The following is an 18,487-nucleotide window of genomic DNA, read 5'->3' as shown; positions in this document are numbered from 1 at the left end:
GCTTACGGCAGGCGAACCTTGTGCGCGCGCACGCACGCACAGCTGCACACCGACACTTGTTGCTGCTGGCCCCTCTCCACGGCTCCACCCGCCAGCCTGTGCCGCCGCTGCACGCTGCCCCCACCAACCACGGACTCTGCGTCGTCTTCTCCTCTCCTTCCTCGTCTCGCGGTCTCGCCTCGGCCTCGCATCCACTATTCCACTTCGACAACCCTTCTCACTCTCTCTCTCTTCACTTATAAGCAAGCTCACACACACCTCACTCTCTCTCTCTCTCTCTCTCTCTCTCTCTTCCGTTGGAGTAAAAAAGGAGGGGAAAGTGAGAAAAAGAGGAGAAAAGCTCACACCACCCACCTCCTCCATTACTAGTTTACTTCTCTTCTCCTCCTTTCTCCCCCATTCCCCCAATTCATTCCTTCGCCGAACCACCAGAGTGGTGGAGAGTAGCTAGCAGAGTAGCAGAGCGGTGGGAGCAGCAGCAGCCGTAGCCGCATCCGGAGAGATTCGGGCAGGAGAAGCCGCCGCAGCGATGGGCGCGCCGGTGCGCGGCGCCCTCGTCTTCTTGCTTCTTCTCGCCGGCGCGGCCGCGGAGACGGCGCCGGAGGAACCCACATTGCCCTCCGCCGCCGCCGATGGGGCGGCTAGTAGCGGGACAACATCTGGCGCTGGTGCTGGAACGGGAATCAACTCGAACTCGGTGCTGGTGGCGCTGCTGGACTCGCATTACACGGAGCTGGCGGAGCTGGTGGAGAAGGCCCTGCTGCTCCAGACGCTGGAGGACGCCGTCGGCAAGCACAACGTCACCATCTTCGCGCCGCGGAACGAGGCGCTGGAGCGTGACCTCGACCCGGAGTTCAAGCGCTTCCTGCTCGAGCCGAGGAACCTCAAGTCGCTCCAGTCGCTGCTCCTCTTCCACGTCCTCCCCGCCCGCCTCCCCTCCGGGTCCTGGTCCGCCGTCTCCCACCCCACGCTCTCCGGCGAGGAGGTTGAGCTCGCCGCCGCCGCCAACGACGGCGCGATGCGCGTCGCCCACGCCGCCGTCACCCGCCCGGACGCCGTGCTCAGGCCGGACGGTGTCATCCACGGGATCGAGCGCCTCCTCGTGCCGCGCTCTGTCCAGGAGGACTTCAACCGCCGCCGCAGCCTCGCCGACATCTCCGCCGTGCTGCCAACTGGCGCGCCCGAGGTTGACCCGAGGACGCACCGCCTCAAGAAGCCGGCGCCGCCCGTGCCACCCGGCGCGCCCCCGGTGCTTCCGATCTGGGACGCCATGGCCCCCGGCCCATCCATCGCGCCGGCGCCTGCCCCTGGACCGGGCTCCGGGAAGCACCACTTCGACGGCCACAGCCAGGTGAAGGACTTCATCCAGACCCTCCTCCTGTACGGCGGCTACAACGAGCTCGCCGACATCCTCGTCAACCTCACCTCGCTCGCCACCGAGATGGGCCGGCTCGTCTCCGAGGGGTACGTGCTCACCGTGCTCGCGCCCAACGACGAGGCCATGGCGCGCCTCACCACCGACCAGCTCAGCGAGCCCGGCTCGCCGGAGAACATCCTGTACTACCACATGATCCCGGAGTACCAGACCGAGGAGAGCATGTACAACGCGGTGCGGCGGTTCGGCAAGGTGCGCTACGACACGCTGCGGCTGCCGCACAAGGTGGTGGCGCGCGAGGCCGACGGCTCAGTCAAGTTCGGCCATGGCGAGGGCTCGGCGTATCTCTTCGACCCGGACATCTACACGGATGGCAGGATCGCAGTGCAGGGCATTGACGCCGTGCTGTTCCCGCCGGATGACACCAAGACGGCGCCGGACACGGCGCCGGTCAGGAGGGCGCCCGCCGTCACCGGCACTCGCAAGAAGAACAAACTCCGGAGAGGTCAGCCATTCTCTTCAGATCTGAACTTGCATTTTCTACTCAATTATTAATCGTGCAAATCCGCCATAGAAATTTACAGTTCACAACCTAGATTGGGGAGGTTAGGAGATGATTTTGTTTATGCAATTGCTTAAGTCAATGCGGGTTGATGCTAGTAATGTTGCCAGTGTGAGGGTTTACTCTTCACCGGTAGGAACAGGTAAGTGCTACCGGTAAGTGTTCTGATCGTAGCGGCGGGGATTAATTAATTAATCGATTGGTGGGTGGTGTGTACTGGGCGGAATAAAGACGAAGGCTTAGGCATAAAATAGAAGCAATTAGGGTTATTGCCGTTCTGAATGGCATATGGCCTGTCGGTGCCCGTTTGGGCACTTGCTACTATGTGGTCAGTAATACTACCAAAGTTGCAGTCATTCTCTTTGGTGTCTATGCACTTATACATTTTATTCAGGCCATTACACATAGCTGGCTGGTCTGTGATATTAGCACTGGATTGTGTACTGAAACATTAGAATTGTGCGTGTGCTGGTGGGTTACTGTCTTTACCATCTCTTGATACTGTACCTGGGACTGCAAGCAAGAATTGTGCTCTGCCCGTGACACATGAGCAACAGCTTTTCTTTCCCCCAAAGCATCAAAAGGCTCATGCTTAAGCCTTTGCCACATCTTGTTACTAGAGTTTGGTGGAATGGTAGTAGCCTGATTGGATTGGTTATGGGTTGAGGGATGGCAATTGCTAAACTGTGTGCCTTTGTATGCGAATGCTGCTGATGTTAGAGCGAGCTATTTTTGGACTATGATTGGTGAAAACAAAGACAGAAGTAGAAAACCTACATATGTATGTTAAAGATAAAATTTTGTCTTAGATGTATTTTTCTATGATCTAGGTCATATATAGATAGTTAAGATCAATCTAAATCCCCTCGATTTTCCTAGACCTGTGCTCAAAAAGTATGCCAAGCATCTATAAGTTGTCATGATCTGAAGAAAACTTATGTTGATTTTAATCTCAAGAATTAGATGATAGTGAGCAGCAATATATATACTGCTCCATAGAAATGGTTGGGTGGCCACGGATTGTGGATTCGTGAGTAAGATAAACTACCCTGGTGCCTGTGAACCTTGATCACTTGGTGATATTCCTTTTGTTGATTAGTTCATTTAGGTGTGCAACGTGGTGTGATGCTGATTATAGAACTATATGGCAGTATATTTCTTGGGTATTCATGACCTAAATTTTCAGTTGTCTTGTGATTTCGACATTAGATATTGCTATTGCCTGGTCTAGATTATTTGAGCTTATTGCTTACTACTTGTATCCTTTGAGTCCAAGCTACATGAAGCCATTGCCACATCTTGAGAACAACAAAAATGCCAAAAATTTTATAGGCACCCAATGTTGAATTGACAGGGTATCTAATGATACATAATCTAACATTAATCGTCTGACTCCCCAGCCTCATATTCTTCTAGCTTTTTTTCCCTTCAGTATAACACCAGTGTCGTTATGTGTTAATCACACATTGATAATAATAATCTTATGCTTTGTTCATTTTAAAATACTGCAGGCAAGTTGTTAGAAGCAACGTGCCAAATGGCTGGCATCCTTGGTCAGCGATTGCGATTCGCAAGCTGCCAGTAGACGGCGAAAGATTGATCTCATGATACCGAAACACGAACTAGAATGAGGTGATGGACTGTGCTGGAGCCGTCCACATTACCATTTGTTTTTTTTTATTTTTATTTTTGTTTATTATTACGAATAATAAATCAGGTGGGGAATGTAATCTGGTGGCTGTTGGTGTCTGAAAAAAAAAAAGGCAGGAAAATGTTCATACTTGAAGACCGAGATCTTCTGTGTATAGGAGCGTTTTTTTTTATATTTTTTTCCGTCATTTTTTCTTCTTTTTCTGTTTTGACAGAATGCCGAGTAAACAATTAAACATCACAGCATCCTTGGTGTTAAAGCTAGTAGTAATCAATTCTGCATCTTCTATAGATCTAATCATTTATGCGAATCTTATTCTCTGAAGATTATTAGGCTATGATTTGTCATTTGGACGTACAGGCCTGCATTATTCGTTCGGGACAGCGGACTAATCAGCGTGAGAACATGAATACACGATGTACCTGCTGAACTATAAACTATAGATGCTCCAACTAAGAAGCAACGACGTCGTTATTAATGAAATAAAGTGACAGCTAATGTGAATCGTCTTCGCCTAAGAGCACCCGCAATGATAAAGTAAGGTGCTCTCTATAAAATATAAAACATGTACATCTCAGCAATAGACTAGATTAATAGTAAACCACCTCAATAGTATGTCTACATGGGTATCTATAGCTCTCTAATCTATTGCTTCGTTTTTCTCTATAGACTATCTCCAGTTTAGTAGATAGCTTTGCTCTCTCTCTTCATTTAATCTTTTTCAAGTAGGAAAATATGCTGACATATATATCTTATACAGAGCCTATAGATAACCATTGCGGGTGTCCTATTACCACAGCATCTCTACTACTCCCTCCGTCCAAAAGAAAAAGACAAACCCTGGGTTTCCGTATCCAATGTTTGACAAAAGAAAAAGACAAACCCTGTGTTTCTGTATCCAATGTTTGAATGTCCGTCTTATATGGAATTTTTTTATAATTAGTATTTTCATTATTTAATACTTTATACGTGTTGTCTTTTTAATTTTTTTCATAATTTTTTAAATAAAACGGACGGACAAACGTTGGACACGGAAACTCAGGTTTTGTTTTTTTTGGACGGAGGGAGTAGTGGCCTACTACAACTTATATGAGGTTGCAGGTTGCTATAATACTGTACTAGCAAGGAAGCATAACTTGCCCACCACTGCATCAGGTGATCGCCTTGTAGTGGTAGATTCATCTTCAGAGAGTTACAGTAAACGCTAAACACTACTACAACGTGCAGAAGGTCAGAGTCTGGTGGTGGTCCCGGCAGGACGTGCAGCGCAACGGGTACTAGTCGTAGCAGTCCAGTAGTATCTCTGCATCTGCGCCCGTGGGCGGGCGGATTGATGGGCAAAGCGACAGTGCCACGGCCTCCGAAACCAACGTGCCGCTCCGCTGGGAGAAAGAAGTGGAAGTAATAACCCAGGAAGGACAAAAAACGGCTTCATTTCACGTGTCTGCCCTTGTCCCCCACACGGCGTTTGCCCTCGCGATCGGAGCTCCGTTTTATTACGAGCGATTGCGCGCTTTGCAGCACACGCCGCGCGGTTGGACGGTACAGCGCGTTCGTCCGCTCCGCCCGCCGAAAACACGGTAGCACACGGCGAAATCACGCACCAGAATGGCATCGCGCGCAGGGGATCGAGGGGGCCAAGGATTATCACATGAACGACGGTGGCGGCGAGGAACGAAAAACCTCTCTTGTATTTTTAACGTCAGAAGAAAACAATCGAACCAATGACCCAAGAGTGACCCACCCCCCTCTACGCCTGTACGTACACGCACATCTCCTCCAGCCATTTTTTTCCCCGTTTCGAAATTACCAGCCCTATGGAAGACAACATATCGATCTCGTTGTCGTCGCCTCTACAAGTGTGTGACTGACTCTAGTGGCTGTTTCTCAAGACATCCTCAAGGCCTCCCTGAAGCCGATGCTGAAACTGTTCTGCAGCCCGCCGGACTTCTTCGCCGGGAGCCCCATCGTCGGCTTCTGCATCATCGCCACGAACTCGTTGTAATCTATGCGACCATCCTGCAAACACAAGGCACGAAAAAGAACAGCGAAAGTTCCGTCAGATCAAGCATTTCAGGCAATGTGATTAGCTAGCTTCGATCAGAATGGAATGGAAAAGTAGGTTCTTTTTTTTTTTTACTGACGTTGTCTTCGTCGACTTCTCTGATCATCTCCTCGAGCTGAACGTCTCCCAAGCCGAACTCCTCGCAGGCGAGCTGCAGCTCATCGGCCGTGATGTAGCCGCTGCCGTCCTTGTCGAAGTATTGGAACGCCGCGAACAGGTGATCCTCCCGCTCGATCTTGTTCATATGCAGAGTTGCAGCGATGAACTCACCGTAATCTATCGTGCCGCTGTTATCTACATCTGCCTGTAATAATACCATTTCAGAATTCAGATACAAATGCAATTTTGATGTTTTCGACCAGTAGAGACCACCGTAAAAGTACTCGACGGAATTGGTAGATTGCTTAAGAACTTACGGCTTGCATGAGTGCGTAGATCTCGGATTCTTGGAGGTTAGCACCGACTTTTTTCAGACCAACCTTGAGTTCTTCGAAGGTGATCTGTCCACTGTTGTCTGTGTCGATCATCTTGAACATTTCTTTCAGGCCGGCGATTTCGTCTTCAGATAGGTTCTCTGCAATGACCTGGAATCAACAAAGGTATCAGGACATGCAGGTAAGTATGATTGAACCATTCAAGATGAACAACATTCTCCAACTAATACAACATTGGATACTTATTTTTTAAAATGATTATGTACTGTATCTTGCATGAGCTAAACTCCAAACAGATTTTCCTTTGGTGCATGAGGACAAAAGGCCAACGACAAGATGGTGCTATCCTAATATTGGGAAAATATTTCATAGAGAAATCAGAAATATAGTAACAATTTGTGTCCAAGTCATACTTACCCTAAGAGCCATCTTTTTCAGCTTATTCATAGCTGAGAATTGCTTCATACGAGATAGAACAGCAGAATCCAGGGGCTTGTCAGGAGCCAAACCACCAACCTGGACCCATGGATGCCCTGAAAAGATGATAATGCCAAGTAAATCAGACTGCACTGTTCATGGCCTGCAGCCCTGCACTACTAAAATAGCTAGAAAAATACATTTAGGAATATATCATGAAAATTAATCAAGTAACTTACTTAAAACTTCATGAGCTGTCAATCTCTTCTTCGGGTCCCTAACAAGCATTCTCCTTACGAGATCTTTGGCACCTTCAGAGATGCTAGGCCATGGTTCTGACTGAAAGTCAAGTCTACCATGCAAAACCTCTTCAAATATACCCTGCTCGTTCTCTGATTCACAACAATGGAGAGCTTAATTAGTACAAGAGTTCGGATCAAAATACATCACATTTTGTCACGAAAGTTAGTATAATTGTTTTGTGATTGACTGAAAAATCAGCAAAATTCTTACCTGCCCAAAATGGCGGCACACCACACAACAAGATGTAAATTATCACACCAGCGCTCCAGACATCTGCCTCTTGACCATATTTCTTTTTCAGAACTTCTGGCGCGACATAGTAAGGGCTACCAACAACATCAGTGAATACTTGACCTGGAATAAGAATGGCATATGAGTAGAAACCCAATGGAGAATGAATTCATCTGAATGATATGGTAGCAGACTGCAGAATGGTAAAGATATGCAGCCAAACTTTTTGCAGAACTTATGCAGAAACAAATGGTGTTGAAAACTTTGAAATGTAGGTAAAGGAAATTAAGTTCTGAAGCATAAAATCTCACAGCAGTATTAGTACTATCATAAGCACAATAATGCAGTTGTCCCAAAAACAAATGCTGAAACTCAAGAACTTCAGATTCACTAAAGATCAAATCAGTACATGAAAGATTAGGCCATATTCATTCTCTACTTATCCATAGATGCAGTGTGATTTCTTGAATGGATTGGAAATCTTGTTTGTTATAACAGTTATAGATACTAAATTCAATGCGCCATTCTGGAAAAGAAAAAAGGAAAAGAAAATGTGATTCGCTCACCTGGGCGAAAGAAAATGGAGAGACCAAAGTCAATGGTCTTGAGAGCGGCCTCCTCCGTCTGGTCGGCGAAGAGGAAGTTCTCGGGCTTGAGATCACGGTGCATCACGCCCATGGAGTGGCACACCTCGACGACGCCGACGATGACCCTGGCGAGCTCCGCCGCCTTCCGCTCGGTGTAGTGCCCCTTCTGGACGATCCGGTCGAACAGCTCGCCGCCGGCGCAGAGCTCCATGACGAGGTGCACGGCGACGGCGTCCTCGTAGGCGCCCCTGATGGAGATCACGTTGGGGTGGCCGGCGAGGTGGTACATTATCTGGATCTCGCGGCGGACGTCCTCGACGTCGTCGTCGGTGACCAGCTTCCGCTTCAGGATGGACTTGCAGGCGAACTCCTTGCCGGTGGCGCGCTCCACGCACAGGTACGTCGTCCCGAACTGCCCCTGCCCGAGCTTCCGCCCCAGGCTGTACTTGTCCTTGAGACTCTCCGTCTTGCGCTTCAGCACCGAGCCGACGAGCAGCCCGGCGCTGGAGACGCGCTTCACCGGCGGCACCCTCGGCCGCGGCCTGGCGGCCTCGCCGGAGTCCGAGCCGGCGCTCGACTTGGAGGCGTCCTGCTCGGCGGAGGCGGTGTCCGTGGTCGAGACGATCTTGACGTGCTCGGGGGGCTTGTTTTGGACGGCGAGCGGCGCGTCGGAAGTCGGCGGCGGCGGCGCCGGCAACCGGCCCTGGCCGCCGCCGTCAGGGGCGCCATTGGCGCCGGGCAGCGCGTCGTCGCCGTCCTGGCGCGCCTTCCAGAGCACCGTGGAGACGGACTGGAAGAAGCCGTTCTTGCTGATGCTGGGGCCGACGCACGTGTTCCCCATTGCCGCCGCTCCGAATCTTTCTCGGACACCACGCCTCGATCCAACAAACACCTTCGGATTACGCCGCGAATGTCTCTCCCTCCGCGCGGCGAAGCGCAACCGCGCCAAGAGACGATCTCCCCTCCCGCTCGGAGTAATCACCGATCACCCCCGGATCACGCGACCAAATCAGAATCGGCGATCGAACGCGATGCACCCATCGAAGTCAACGCTAAGCTCTCAGCACAACCGAGATCGTTCGCAAATTACAATCTCAAAAACTCAAAATCGCAATGCGGAGATGGCAGATTGGGGGCAGGAGCTAGCTGCTAACTACGCATCAAGGATCACGCATTCACGCTAGCTCTAGTGCTTCTAGTAATGGAGCTGGGAGCGAGGCGGAATGGTTCAATGAGGACGAAAGGGTTGGTACGATGGACCACTTCTAGCTGCCGGCGGCAAGTGGAAGAAGAAGAAGCAGTCAAAGGCTAATTGCAAGAAACCAAGATCGCTCAAGGCTAAAGAGAGAACAAGAAACTCCCAATCCAACCAAATTAACACAAAGGCGAGCAGCTAGGGGTATACCACCAAGTACAAGAACCGATGGAAAGGAAGGATAAGAGGAGAAGAAACCTGTGACACCTAATGGAAAGAGTAAACAAGAACTACGTGACAGGGGGTACGAAGAGAGGAGAGGAGAAAGAAAGGAACAAAAAGAAATCCACGAGTAGGAGAGGTGGTTAAGGAAGGAGCAAATGATTTAGACAGGTTTTCATTTCCATGGATCATGCGGTGACTTGGACGTGGCACGGGAAGAAGGGGAAGGAAGAGGGCGCGAAGTGGGGGCGCCGAACGCGGCGCGGGGGGGGGGGGGGGGGGGGGGGGGGGGGGGGGGCGGGGTAGTTTTTTTTTTTTTGCGTACTCTTGTGTCGTGTTGTTTCCATGTTTCTTCTTCCTTGCCCAACTACTTGCCTAACGCGAATGTGATCGCGAAAAAAGAAATGGCAAATGCGAGAGCGTAGAAGGGGAAAGCGCGTGTGGCATGGTGGCCGACCAGGTCGTGCTCCTGTGCAAAAGTCCAAATCGCATCATCACCACCATCCAAGAAGCAGTGTAGGTAGAGAGGGAGAGAGCATCACTTCACACGCGGCAGGTGGCCGGTAACGTCCCAGTCACACAACGGCCTGCGACATGCAACGCTGATTCTACTAGTTGATTATGGTTTGTAAATTCAACGTTTGTGTTGATAGGTTTTCTGAAAGAACTGGTCAGGCACATTGGATAAAAAGAAGTCGTTTCTAATGGAGACAAGACAGCGTGGAGTTAGATATCACGGAACAGCTCATATAATACCACACTAAACAATAGAAGAAAACTAAACTACATTGAAATGTAAAGCACGCAGGATGTAAAACTCAGTGGGATTCGAAGATTGATAAACTAGGGAGATTCTATACTAGGGAGTTCTGGGCATGTCGGATGTAAACAAAAAGAACAAATACAACAGTGTACATTACACTCCGAGCCAAATATATCGGAGGCAAATAAGACAGCAGATGCGCAGGGAAAAGAGAACAAAATTACACCTCGGGATACACTTCTTTTTTGTTCTATTTTACACTCCAATAGCACAGGCATACAACAACATGCAATCCGGCTTTGCCAATGAAAGGAATAATTGAGTGGTAATACACTACTGACCTTGGGGTTTACAAGCCAGCCGGGTGATGCTGCGAAAACTGTGCTGACGCTGGAAAATTTGTATGACCATACGAACCATGGTCGTAGTCCCGCTCTGATGATCACGACATGTTGCCAGGCAGATCCAAAATGGCACCATGAAATGCACATTTGAACAGAGCGTCTTATCTTTTCTTTGGGTTCCTTTTGACCTTGATCACCCTTCTGCTAGATTTGTCGCCGCCTCCGCCACCACTTCCCAAAGAGAAGTTCCCACCCTGAAACTCTAGGCTACCACCGGCAGGCGGGAATGCCGCATTCTGCTGCATGGAACCTTGTTGGCCCCCGAACTGGAAAACTCCGGCGGACGGGACTGCTGGAGCACCAAATACTGGAGCAGCGGGTGAACTAGCAGGCTGCCCAAATGGTGAGGAACCAAATATCGGTGCTGGTGCTGGTGCTGCTTGGTTAGTGTCATCTGCCATGCTGTCTTCGACATTCATCTGATCATTTCCAGGAGATCCCATGCCGAAGGATGTGTTGGCATTTGTCATCCCAAAAGCAGGCTGCGGAGTAGATGAATTCATGCTTGCTGAGGTAAATGAAAAAACTGGAGCTTGTGAGGAGAAAGCTGGAGATGACTGTGCTCCAAATGAAAAACCTCCTCCTGAAGAAGCCGATTGGCCAAATGTAAACATGCTGGGAGGTGATGAACTTGAACCGAATGGGTTACTGAAAGCAGGGGATGATGAAGCCGTAGAACTGGTGCTGAACATACTTGTGCTGGCCATAGTTAAAGATGACCCAGCAGAAGAGCTAGGAGATGAAAATGCGAATCCACTTCCAGGGCCAGAGAAAGTAGTTCCTGATCCAAATGGTGAATTACCAAACAAAGACCCGGATGAGGAAGTTGTCACTCCAAAAGACACAGTTCCAGGCCCAGACGAGGTTCCAGCTCCAAAAGACACAGTTCCAGGCCCAGATGAGGAGGTTCCTGCTCCTGCTCCAAAAGATAAAGCCCCAGTTCCAGATGAGGAAGCTCCCGCTCCGAAAGGCAGAGCCCCAGTTCCAGATGAGGAAGCCCCCGCTCCAAATAACAGAGCACCAGTTCCAGATGAGGAAGCTCCTAATCCGAAAGACACTGTGCTAGGCCAAGATGAGGATGCTCCGGTTCCAAAAGATGTGATCCCAGAACCAGTTGAGGCTGTTCCTACTCCGAAAGCTACAGATCCAGACCCAGACGAGGAAGCTCCTGTGGTAGTGGTCACAGTTTGAAACGGTGAACTAAACTGAACAGGTGAACTCTTCGATGGCTGCGACATTGTGCCCTCTGACTGTGGCAGTTTGCTACCAAAGATCGTGCTGGTGGCAGATGGTTGGGTGGTACTGCCATCAACAGATGTACTGAAACCAGCAGGTTGAGCTGGGGAATTGAACCCAAAAGTGTTGTTTCCTGAGCTCGAAAATGTAAAAGGTGCTGTTGAGGCAGAAGTAGTTGAGGCAATTCCATCATTTGAAGCTGCAACCATAGAAGATGAAAATGTTGCTATGCTTGAGAAAGCAGAAGAGGATGTGACTGGAGAACTTGAAATATTTGAAGAAATAGGAGTGGTACTTAGATTTGATGATGCCTTGTTGGCTGTATCCTGGGCAGTAGATTTGGCTTCAGCTATAGCATCCCCAGTACCGAACAATAAACTGCTAGCTGGCTTTGCCACTGTATTTGTACTATCTGATTTAGTTGCTGCCACCATTGAAGTGCTTGAACCAAAATTGAATGTCGGAATTGCAGGGATTGGAGATGAAACAGGTGGGCTGGTACTGGATGGAGCAAATGTGGTCGATACAGTGGATGGAGCCAAGCTAACTTCAGGCTTATCAATTGGTGTTACATTTGATAACTTTGATGATGATGGCAGTGAGAAACCATTGCTCAGGCTTGCTGTAGTTGATGCAGCAGATGCAAAGTGGAAAGGAGCAGCCGAGGGTAATACCTTATCTGATGATTTATGGACATCTTCTGTTCTTTCTCTTTCATTACCTCCCTCCAAATTAGTGATGTCCAATGTTGTGGGCTTGGTGACACTAGAAACATAAATAGCAGAAAACATAAGCGGTTACTCCATAGATAGAAAGCAATTCTACACTACAAAAGGGATATCCTATTTTAAAGCCCTGTTATGTTATTTTCCAAAAAATTCCTCCAAACAGCAAATAAGTAATCAAAGATTGAAAAAAAAAAGGAATATCCTGATAGGCTGTACATGCATTTCAATTACATATTTACGATCCATCCTACTAAAATAACCCTTGGAATAAAATGTACCATCTCTTAACATGTATATACAAATTATGACCGAGTTAAACAAGAGTACTGTACAGGATCTTCAGCCTTTACATACATGTCATGTCATTGTGAGAAAAAAAACCATAAGGGACTTCTCAAGTCAATAGCTAGAATGAACATTCTTTTTAGTAGGTTATGTGTTAGTAACAAATGAATTTGCAAGCACTTGAAGAAAAACGAATTTGCAAATACTGGGTTGTCTTTGTTTTATAGTTTTTACTCTTCCTCCTTCCAGAAGATGACCAGTGCAAACAATTAATAAGGAGAAAAAGGGAAATAGGGAGTGCCAAGAAAATCACCTCTCCCCAAGTCTTGCTTCTGTTTTTACATCAGCAGTGTTTGTTTGTTCTGAATCTGGTGTACTGGACTGCTTGAGACCAAATATAGAAGATGATGCACTGATCAGCTTATCGTCTTTATTTGAAGCAAGTGGCAATTGTGACACAGAACTCTCCAGAAGGGTGCCAGAAGGTACATGTGGAAATTTGAAACCATTGTTGTTGTCTGAAGGAACATCATGAGTAGCCCTGTTTTCAGGGTCATTAGGTGAAAATAAGCCTAATGGACGGGCATCTTTCAATGCGGATGCTATAGGCTTTTCACTAACTGGAGAACTGACAGCCTTCTGCACTGAATTTGACTCAACTTTTTGTTTGAATAAAATTGGTTCAACTTTCTGCTCCTTCTTCAGATCAATTTTTTTATCAGTTGTCTTCACCTCAGTCTTGCCCATTGAATTTTTCGATGGGATAGGAGCCTCCTGGTCATCATCAAACTCTGGTAGATCCTGCAACAAAAAAAGGTGATAAAGAATAATCTCAGGACATGAGTGAGCGTTTAATATAATTCGAGGAACCAAGAGTAAACTTTCCCCATACCTCAAAAACAGCCATTTTAAAGCCCGGTTTGCTTGATGTAGTAGCGGCAACTGAAGATAGAGCAACATTATCAGACCTAATGTCTTTGTTGCCTAAATCCTTAAATGAATGTGACAGAAGTTTTGATGATCCATCTTTTCTCAGCTTGTCTTTACTCGATGGTGAACCATTCAGTTCTGGATCAAGGGAATGCTTAACACTATCCATAGGTTGAAATTTCTGGGAACTACTAGGGTCACTCGTCCCGTTTGGCTCATTGCCTTGCCTAACAGGTTGTTTTGACATGGAGCAACTTGCATTCCCAGCAGCAAATTGTGGAAGAGACAGCTTCTCTTTTGGTGATGGGACTATTATATTAAGCTGCTCAAATATCTTTTCAGCCATCTTGTTTGATTGAGGTGACGCAGCAAGAACATTATCACTTGAAATTTTACCATCTTCATCATTCCTACGTGCTTCTGCAGGTTCCACAGATTGACCCGTCCCCAGCAATAGTCTTTTCGAACTAGGTGAATCCCGAATGGGTGAACCGCCATCGGTCAAATCTGAACCAATTGTACGGCTGGGAAGAAAGTTTCCTCGCGGGCTCGAGCGAGCATCTCTAAAAGTAGACATCATATTTGACTTTTGGCGAATCCTGCGTATGGGACCAATAGATCCAAGCTCATTCTCCAATTCGGCACCTCTTCGTTTCAAGACCTGTTAGGGAGACATAGGAATAAGAGAAGCTCTGGTATGTCTAGTTTAGATCATATATCATGGAGAATGTTCTCAGTGGTGCAAACCCTGCAAGTCTAAAGATGTTGCCACGACACAACACACTATCAAGTCCATGATGACCAGCACTTTATACCACATATATGCTTTGCATTTGCAACGATACAGACATATATAAGAAAAAGAAAAGAACCTCAATAGCTAGACAGTTTATTCAACCGTAACACCTTCTCAGTAACATGAACTTGTTCAACTAAGTGTATAGCAAATTTAAAATATATACTGTATATAATGCAGTATATGTTTCCATAAAGTGCTAATAAATTACCTGCCTGCAGCCAGAAACCAAACTATTAGCCCGTGTCTGAGATGATGAAAATGGTGACATATTTATATCATTGGAAGAGCTTGGTCCCTGTGAGATCATTGTTAGAGCATCATTATACTGAACAAGAAAAAAATTCGAGCGCCAGTAATCAGTATGGCATGTTGAGAACACATGAAAACATGGCTGAGAATGATTTGACATTATGTGCAGTAAACACAATACCTTAAAGAATGGGGAACAGGACATTCTATATATTGCTGACCGCCCATGTAATCCTGGAGTTACATAGCCATTCACAGGAAGCTCAGAGTTTTCATTGCTAAATTGACTCAGTTCTTGCACAAATGGTCCTCCAGGTCTCCTTCTATCATAGGCAATGTTGCTTGCTTCTGCCTTGTTCTTCAGGAGTACTTGGCTCCGCAAACTGTTTGGTCGGTTTTCTTTCGAATAACGGGAATTCATATATTGCTTTGCGAGCTCTGCGGGTGAACTAGCACCACAAACCGGATCCTACAAAATAAACAGAAATAAAATTAAACACAGACTAAAGTTCCAAAGGAAGTTGAATAAAAGGACACACTTGCTTGCTTTTTTCCTAAATAAAAACACTGAAAAACCTAAGTAGCAAAGCTGCAATATGGTAGTTGGATGGAGCATGGAAACGAAAGGTAAAATCCACTGCCTTTTATGCATGTAACATGGGAATTTGTAGGAATTGAATCCAACAATCATATGGCATACCAACACTGCAAAAAGGGCCGTTTAGCTGCACATATCCTATATAGCTAGCACTTAAACATATTAAAAGGTCAGTAAAGAGCTTTGATGCACAATCAAGCCTAAAAAAAATGACAGATCCAACAAATCCAAATCAGCATTTCTCAGCAATTAATGCAGCATCTAACATGTGTGCACCCGAAAAATATTTTTGCACTCACGAGTTCAAGTAACAAGAAGGCTACTTTAGGAACTACAGCCTACCTTGCATTAAAAGAATCAGACAATAAAAGGATTAAAAGAATCAGACAATAAAAGGAGCTTCCATAATGGGAAGATGGCAAAAAGGGTAATACAGTATATCAGTTGGCATTAGAAACAAACCAAACCAGCAGACTACAGATGCCTCAGTACCAACAACATAAACTTTCAGTGTTTGCCAGGTATGATTAAATTTTCTTTGTTGGCTCGAGGAGATTTATCCAATATCCAGAATTCATGGACTAGCATTTAGAATAAAAAATATTCATGACCAAAAGAACTACTTACATCAGCAGCAATAGAATGATCTGCAGCCATCCCATGTGATGTGGAGCCTCCTATACCATCCATTGTATTCCTTGCTTCATTCTTATTATCAAGGTTATCTGCCGGTGCAGACAAATCAGACTCCACAGTTCTTGCACGCAGTAAGTCTGTAAGGCGGTCAAACTCAACCCTGCTGATACAAAATCACATTGTCATTGGCAGCTTAAAAAGCACGGGACAGAAGAGATGCTGTCGTTTAGAATTTTAAGAGGACCCCCAAAAAGTTGACACCAGCAAAAAAGGAAAGAGAACAACAATGTTTGATCCTCCAACGATTGTCAACAGAAGAGTTGAACATCACAAAACCAATATAGCCATTACACTGGGGGTAAATCAACATTGTTTGATACCTCACTGGTTAACTAAAAAATCAGTTATCATGGAAGTACCACTTCAAGAAGATTAATATGAAAAATACTTTCCTTGTGAATGTTTTCCTCATTAACAAGTGCTCTACTTCAGACAATGCCTTATTGTCCGATGCACCAGTGGGGTTCTTCCCTTTCTCGAGGATTGGTTTTGAACCCTGCATCAGATTTTGTTATATAAATATAAAGGAATAAAGGGTAAAAAAACACCAAGCGGAATATAATAGGTTAACCAAAAGTATAAAGCACAATTTGCCAAACAATACAACCGATTTTTTTTTTTTGCAAGCACTTGGTTATAACTTACAGTTTGTGTTGACTCAGGTAAGCCTTGGTTTGGCTCATTATTGCTTCCTGCATGCATGAAGCGACTATAAAATTAGTAACGTACTGCAGCACCAAGCACAAAATTATCAATAGGTAATACTACAGGCAGACAAAATAAGACCATATCATACTGTATTCTTTCCATATGGTTTTAAATAAAAATAAAAAGACCGGATATTACACTGAATTAAGATTGTTTTAAGTGGCATAAATACATTCATCATACTACACTTGATGTTTTTACCTTGGAGCATCAAATCCTTCTAGTCTTTGGGACAGACAAGCAAATAGTACACTGCTATGGTTTTAAATAAGAGAATGGGACACTCTGGTATGATTTAAAGTTAAAACACACAAATAGGAGGTGATGAAACTCCACACTAAACTTCCATTGTAGAACAGCGTCATTTTCATCACGAGTCTACTGCTCCATATCAAGGAGGATAGCAATTTTATAGCTAAAATCAATCAGACTAGAAGTAGGAACCAGCTAATCTGAGCTAAACCCTAGAACGCCCTGGATGATTGAAACCCTAGCGCAAAGCTAACGAGCACGAACCGCGGGAGCAAGCACGAGTCTTCCCAGATGGGAGCGTACAGGAACCACAGGCTCACCGGGAGGCGTGGACTTCGGCGGGGCCGGAGCCGGCGCAGGGTCGAGGCGCTTGCGGAACACCGTCGAGAACAGCCGCGCCGCGCCACCGGCGATGAGGCGGGACGCCGGGTCCACCAGCCTCGACACCCACCCACCACCACCACCACCACCCTGCGGCGGGTACGCGTCCTCCGCCTCCGCCGCCGCCGCGGCCGCCGCGGCGGCGAGGCGGCGCGCGGCGGCCGCGGCCGGTGGGCGTTCGTAGGGGGTCGCGGCGGCGCGGGACGCCGGGCGGCGCCGGATCTTCCCCCCGACGCCTCCGTACGGGCTCGGCTCCATCCCCCCGCGGAGGCAGAGGCGGTGTCGCGGCGCGGCGCGGCGCGGAGGCGAGGAAGCGAGAGAGAGAGAGGAGGCGCGCGGCGCGGAGAGGGAGGCGGGTTGGAGAGGGGAAAGAGAGAGGAGGGGTGGAAGGCTAGGGCTCTCGCGACTCGCGAGGAGGCCCGTGTACCTCGCAGCCCTTCCCTTTTGGTGCTAGCCGTAGGCGCGGGGCGCGTGCTGACAACGAATACGTATTTCGTACGCCCGCCTTCGGTTTCCTCAAGCTTAACTAACCGCCGCCCCCGGTTAACGTTCGAGTTCGAGTCGGGGCCGGCTAGGCTAGAGCCGTTACGCCCCACCAGGATTTTAGCGGGAAATTATGTGTTACTATTAAGTCGTCTCATTTAAGACGGAGAAATTTGAAGAAATTTTATGTACGAAAATCCTGTAAAATTCATATGTTCGAGAAAAACACTATATTTGTAGCATGTGTAACACTCCATCCGTCCTAAAATATAAACAATTTTGTATTTTTTATGGTGATTAAGATGGTCTTGATTGGTCAAGTTAAAAAAAGTGCGTGTAAGATGGTTATAATTGGTTAAGATAATAAGACTGGTGGAGAAGTTATATTTTAAGATAAATTTTAGAGATTAAGATGGCTAGTTGTTGTACTTTAGGATAAATTTTTAAAAATAGAACCGGTTTTACCTTATCGATTACAATTATTAGCTATTAGCTAGTAGGAGTTATTGTTACGCGTTGAGAACCGTTATCGACAATTTTTGAAGAAATTTGTTATAGGTGCCCATTGATAACACCGGGTATCGCGATAACGCAAAAACCCTGATAAGAACACATAAGTCTCATAAGATTCCAAGCATGTATGCACTCGCATTCACAAATAGTGTCTGTGTTATATCCGACGTCCTTACATGTATAAAAAACAGGTCAAATATCCAGAGGTGACCTGTAAATGCCGAGTTGCATGAAACAAAAACCATTCGACGCACGCGGAGCGGTCTACCTAAAATTTGCTTGGTAGAGCTAATAAGCATGGGCAAGTGCATGCTCCACAACAACCGCATGTCCGCATCCACCATGATCAAACGGCTGCCGGTTTTGTGCTTGTGCATTAGGGTGATAATGGCTAGTCAGCAAGCAATAACCTTGTCTAGC

General features: G+C 46.9%; 1 protein-coding gene and 1 pseudogene across 1 annotated transcript; one reads left to right on the top strand and one right to left on the bottom strand.

The window, feature by feature from the left end:
* Positions 1-398: 398 nt before the first annotated feature.
* LOC4334367 (fasciclin-like arabinogalactan protein 16) lies at positions 399-3,833 on the top strand. Its single transcript, XM_015774940.3, has 2 exons — positions 399-1,880; positions 3,449-3,833. Exons 1-2 carry the CDS (start codon positions 530-532, stop codon positions 3,520-3,522), a joined length of 1,425 nt encoding a protein of 474 aa, XP_015630426.1. The 5' UTR covers positions 399-529; the 3' UTR covers positions 3,523-3,833.
* A 1,427-nt stretch (positions 3,834-5,260) lies between these two features.
* On the bottom strand, positions 5,261-17,483 carry LOC4334364 (uncharacterized; annotated as a pseudogene).
* Between the last annotated feature and the right edge of the window lie 1,004 nt (positions 17,484-18,487).

The sequence above is a fragment of the Oryza sativa genome, chromosome 3, assembly GCF_034140825.1.
Source record: "Oryza sativa Japonica Group chromosome 3, ASM3414082v1".
NCBI classification, from domain to species: domain Eukaryota; kingdom Viridiplantae; phylum Streptophyta; class Magnoliopsida; order Poales; family Poaceae; genus Oryza; species Oryza sativa.
Note: the sequence above shows the minus strand (reverse complement) of the source record. Positions and strands in the feature narration are given on the sequence as shown.